This window comes from Chiloscyllium plagiosum, chromosome 4 (genome assembly GCF_004010195.1).
Source record: "Chiloscyllium plagiosum isolate BGI_BamShark_2017 chromosome 4, ASM401019v2, whole genome shotgun sequence".
Taxonomy (NCBI): Eukaryota; Metazoa; Chordata; class Chondrichthyes; order Orectolobiformes; family Hemiscylliidae; genus Chiloscyllium; species Chiloscyllium plagiosum.
Window position 1 is genome coordinate 24,630,292 of NC_057713.1, and position 5,489 is coordinate 24,635,780.

General features: G+C 42.4%; 1 protein-coding gene across 4 annotated transcripts in view; it reads left to right on the plus strand.

The window, feature by feature from the left end:
* Positions 1–5,489, plus strand: part of col22a1 (collagen, type XXII, alpha 1) — a 302,096-nt gene that overhangs the window by 265,706 nt on the left and 30,901 nt on the right. For all 4 annotated transcript variants that reach the window (XM_043687854.1, XM_043687855.1, XM_043687856.1 and 1 more), the window contains 4 exons: positions 1,142–1,195; positions 2,061–2,114; positions 3,089–3,142; positions 4,696–4,749. In XM_043687854.1, coding sequence (XP_043543789.1) covers positions 1,142–1,195; positions 2,061–2,114; positions 3,089–3,142; positions 4,696–4,749 — 216 coding nt within the window. The remainder of the gene's footprint in view (positions 1–1,141; positions 1,196–2,060; positions 2,115–3,088; positions 3,143–4,695; positions 4,750–5,489) is intronic.

The following is a 5,489-nucleotide window of genomic DNA, read 5'->3' on the forward strand; positions in this document are numbered from 1 at the left end:
CGAAGGGCCTGTTCTGTGCTGTATTGTTCTATGTTCTCTATGTTCAGTAGCAGTGGTGGACTCTCCCTCTTTATGGGCATTTAAGCGGGCATTGGATAGGCATCTGGAGGATAGTGGGCTAGTGTAGGTTAGGTGGGCTTGGATCGGCGCAACATCGAGGGCCAAAGGGCCTGTACTGCGCTGTATTCTTCTATGTTCTATGTTCTATGTTCTAAAGTTTCCAAGTGGCCAGCTAATACTTTTTTAATAATCAACTGTACCACCTTTCCCACTTCAGACATCAAGCTAACTAACTGACATTTTCCTGTTTTACACTTGCTTCCCTTCTTGAATTGAGGGCACTATTTGTTACTTTCCACAAATCAGACATCATAGTCAGGACCCAATGAGTTCATCAGTGCTACAATGTAAATTTAAGAATGAGTGAGAAACTCAAGGTACAATATTTCCAGTAGGGATTTTGAAGCAACAACTGTCAATTAAGTACTGAGGATCTACTCCTTTTGGTGTTTCTTGTTGGCCAAGAGAAGCACCTACACACCAAGTCCTACCGTCAAGACCTCACAAGAGATACCCTCCTGATGACACCTCTTCTTTTCCATATTTTACCATCTGACTGACCATTTCTGATTACATCCTGACTCCTCCTCCAGTTGATCTAAATGCAGCTATGATCTTTTCATCTGTCTCCCTCACTCATCCCGTCCCCTCTAACCTGTAACCACTCGCCTTAGCCCCCACCCTCCCCCACACCTCAGAACAACATCCAGTCCTTTTCACTATTTCAGTTTGCAGTTGATATTTTTCTCTGCTCTAAATAGAACAAGCCAAATTCCGTTCATCTTTCTTCATTGGGAGGAGTATTCACTTCTTCACCCTCAGTAGCCAGTTTTGGTAAGACTTCGCAACAGCAAAATATCGTCCACAAAGGAATGCCTGCTGTTGATCTGTGACCCTACCTGCCTAACCACAGCAGATATTGTTTGTTCAACTCACTCTCATTGTAGTGCCAGCCAAAAATATATGCTTGCATTCTAAACTAACAATAATCTCAATCTTTTATTACCTACTTAATGCAGAAATGTTACTACATTCCAAGTCAATATCTAACACTCTGCTGCCCTTCTCTCCCATTCATTAGGGCAGTAAAGGAGATCGGGGTGTGCCTGGTTCATCTGGTGAAAAGGGCGAGCTGGTAACTTATTGTAAATTGCTTGTAGTAATCGTATAAAGTACTCCATCTGCCTTACTTTTTCTGAACTTTGTATCAAAAGTAAACTAACCTCCTTCCTTCTGAAGCTGAGGTATGCTTTAAGCAGAATTTGCAATGGAATTGCTCAACTTTGTGATCCTGTGATCACTTGTGTTTTGCTTCACCATCTTCAGCAAAGTCAGACTACTGTTGTGACTCTACTTTGGCAGGCCCAAACAGATATGATAGGCTGTGGAATGAAAATGAACATGGTTTCAGAAATTAAAGAGGAGTAAAACAGACTTTACCGGGGTGAGGTGAGGGGTGAAATTAAAAGTGGAGTACTTTTGAGTCCCGTTTCTTTTGAAGTTAAGTGATGGCGAATATGAATACCAAACAGCGCTTTATTTTTAACAAGCAAGCCTCAGGAAGTTATAACAGCTCCAGTCAGTCATTACTCCCACAATGTTATTTAGATTTTATATTGATTATCATCCTAAAAAAAATCAGCTCCCTCATTTTAAGGTAGTCAATAGCTTTTGGAAAACACATCAGAAGTGTGACAGACAGAGCTTTTCACGGGCTTAACAGATTCTCTGACTTCAAGTTGGTTGTGGATTGTTTCAGTTTTAACATGTAGCATGGTTCAATATGAATACAGTGTCTGTCCCATGTGGTACAAACCATTGGAAGATCAAACAATGTCAGTCAGTTCTGGGTTAGTGGATTTTGTATCGCTATGTGTCAGTGTCTCTAGGCTGAGGCTGATTCAAAAGCACATCAGGTGACTATTTCTGACCACTTTCAGGGATTCCTGCTCTCAACTATTTACTTATAGTCTTCTTGCCTGTTTTGTTTTGTTCCTTAGGGTAGTCCAGGACTTCCTGGTTATCCTGGACCTCCTGGAACTGTTGGCCAACCTGTAAGTATAAATTGATATCTGTTTGTGACAGCATTTCCCTGAAATACAAATACTAAATCATATCCTGATTTGTTCCATGAGGTATTCATTCGATCTCAGGCTGGTGTGCCATGCAGACTTTTAAGTTATCTAATTACCAGAAGGATATATTGCTTTTGAGAGAATACAGAGATCAGTAACCAAAATGTTTCCCAATATCAGATATCTGAAATAATGAGTAAAATTTAAGGAAATTCAGCATCTTACCTTTGGCAAAGTGAACATGCGCAAGTGATTATATTAAAGTTATTGAGCATGAGAAGTGAATAGGCTATTGATGCCTATTGTGCACTGACTAATCAAAGGAATATCAAGGTGGTACCACATCATTCCAGTGGAGGAGGTGAACTGATTTATTGTGGCAAGGGAGGATGGTCACATCGAAGTTGGAATGGGAAGGAGAATTGAAATTGGCGGTGACTGGGAGGTCCGGTCAGCCATTGAGGGCCTGGCTGGTAATGCTCAGCGAAATGAAACAGTATGAAAGGAAGGCCAAGTCTGCTGGTACTCTGTGAACCCCTGGCATTCTGCACACATGACACCATCCCCTCCTGACTCTGACAAAAATAGGGTAGGGTTTTTGGAGGGAATTGGGCCTTACCCAATCAGTTCATCGGTTCAGTTAGCCACACACCTCCTATCAACAGGCTAGCCCACTGCTACCGCTCCCATTACTGGTAATATACTGTGCCCCTAACCTCCCTTCCGATGTCTTTTGCTGTCATGTTACAAAATCTGCAGCCTCCCAAGGCTATCACAAGAGAACAAGGTATGCATCCAACCGCATGTGTCTGAATTGGTTCAGTGTGAAATTTGAAACCTGTAGCACACAATAGGTTTGTGCCGAGAGTTTTGTTCGGGCCTGCAGTCAAGTTTCTCTTTACAAACGACATTAAATAGCATGAGCTCAGCAGCACGATTTTATTATTTCTTAGGGAGCTGATGGCATTCCGGGATCTCCTGGTGCCCCAGGGCTGCGAGGAGAGAAGGTAAGATCATCTATAGAGTTCACTAGATGAGCAGGAGAAAACTTCAGAAAAAAATTGGACCTGTTCCAAATCCTAGGCTGATTTGTGGCACATTTTAGGAGAAACACTGTTTACCCAGTTCATCATAGTAATCCCATACAAATTCAAAGCTCTGCAGAACTGCCTGTGATCTTGGAGAATACCATGGCAACCTCCCATTCTAGTAACATATGTGATTTTGTTTGGTTAAGATAACTGAAGGGAAAAGCAGAATTTTTAAAAAGAACTATTTCATGACAGGTTTCTTTAAGTAAATAAGCCAGGAGTAACTGGAAATTTACAGTTGTCCCATCCAGCACTGGTAAATAGGAAGCAGGTAGGGGTGACATGGTGGCTCAGCAGTTAGCACTTCTGCCTCACAGCGTCAAGGACCTGGGTTTGATTCCAGCCTTGGGTAACTGTATGTCGGAGTTTGCACATTCTCCTCGTGTCTGCGTGGGTTTCCTCCGGGTGCTCCAGTTACCTCCGGGTGCTCCGGTTACCTCCCACAATCCTGTGCGGGCCAGGTGAATTGGCTATGCTAAATTGCCCATCATGTTAGGTGCATTAGTCAAAGGGAAATGGGTCTGGGTGGGTTACTATTCGGAGCGTCAGATTGGACTTGTTGGGTCAAATGGCCTGTTTCCACTCTATAGGGAATCTAATTTTTAAAAAATACTTTGTTTGTGGAAGTACAGGAGGGAAAGTTAACTCTCCAATTCGAAGACACAGTTCATGCAGATTGGTAATGTTACAAGAGGCTTGCTTCCTTTTAATGGTCAAGTTACTTAAAAGCACAAGATATCTTTCTGGCTTGAGAGACGTAAAAGCAAAATACGATGATTGCTGGAAATCTGAAACAAGTGCAGAGAATCCTGAGGAAACTCAGCTGATCTGGCACATTTGTGGAGAGAGAAAGTGAGTTAATATTTCGAGTCTGGTATGACTCTTCTTCAGAATAGAATAGGAGAGCTAAAATCATACCACCCACTGCTGATCAACCTGTGCCCTCACGCATTTCCTCCAACCTCCACTTTACATTTGGCTCTAGACTCACATCCTCAACCATTGATTTCCTGGTTGCCTTGCTCAATCAGTAAATTGACTGACTGACATTTCTCACTCAGAATAATTAGTCAGCTGAGTCTGACCCTGAATCTGGGTCAAGCATTATACTGATGCCATTGTTTCATCCACCATCCAACAGCACCAAATTAACAATCAGTCTTATGTTGGTTGCAAACAACAGTGTGTGCCCTTTGGTAAATAACTTGTAAATCTTTTAGAGATTAAGGAAAGCTTAGTTTAAATGATCTTTTTAGGTGAGTAGTGACATTGTTTGAGAATCTATTCAGTCAGTAATAATATATCTCTGACAAATTTAAGGTGTGGGCACAGTTAAAGTGGGGTGTTAATTGGAAAGAACTGTGGTAGGGCGGATGAACAGACAATCGAATCATTTAGTACAACTGTCAATTAACTAAAGGAAAAGGATTCTGGGCAGTGTTAACACTTGAATCTGTGGATATTTCCAGGGAAAGGAAGGTGCTCGAGGAAGTCAGGGACCTCCTGGACCAATAGGGCCACCTGTAAGTAATTGTTTTCAATCTAATGTATTTTGGGAAAAATGTCAGCACTTTTGCTCAAAACCTCCCTTGGAGAGCAGTACCCATCCACCTCTCACTCAACTACTTCTAAAATGTTTCCTCTCTCACTAACTTCCTTTTCTCTGCTTCCAAAAATTCGACTGCTTTTTTATTCTTTCTCTTCCAGTCAACTTAACCTTCCTTTGTTTCAATTGTCCTCAGCTTCCTCTATGTTCTCTGATTGTATTCAAATATTCTTTACCTTATTCTTGTTTGCTATACTTCAGCTCGGTTCCTTTACTCTTTATTTAGCAATCACACGCCCGTTCATCCTCTAGACCTGCCACCTGCTTTACATAGGTAAAAGCAATGACTGCAGATGCTGTAAACCAGATTCTGGATTAGTGGTGCTGGAAAAGCATCTGAGGAGCAGTAAAATCAACGTTTCGGGCAAAAGCCCTTCATCAGGAATACAGGCAGAGTGCCTGAAGCGTGGAGAGATAAATGAGAGGAGGGTGGAAGTGGGGCGAATGTAGCATAGAGTACAATAAGTGAGTGGGGGAGGGGATGAAGGCGATAGGTCAGGGAGGAGGGTGGAGTGGATAGGTGGAAAAGATGATAGGCAGGTAGGACAAGTCATGGGGACAGTGCTGAGCTGGAAGTTTGGAACTGGGGTGAGGTGGGGGAAGGGGAAATGAGGAAACTGTTGAAGTCCACATTGATGCCCTGGGGTTGAAGTGTTC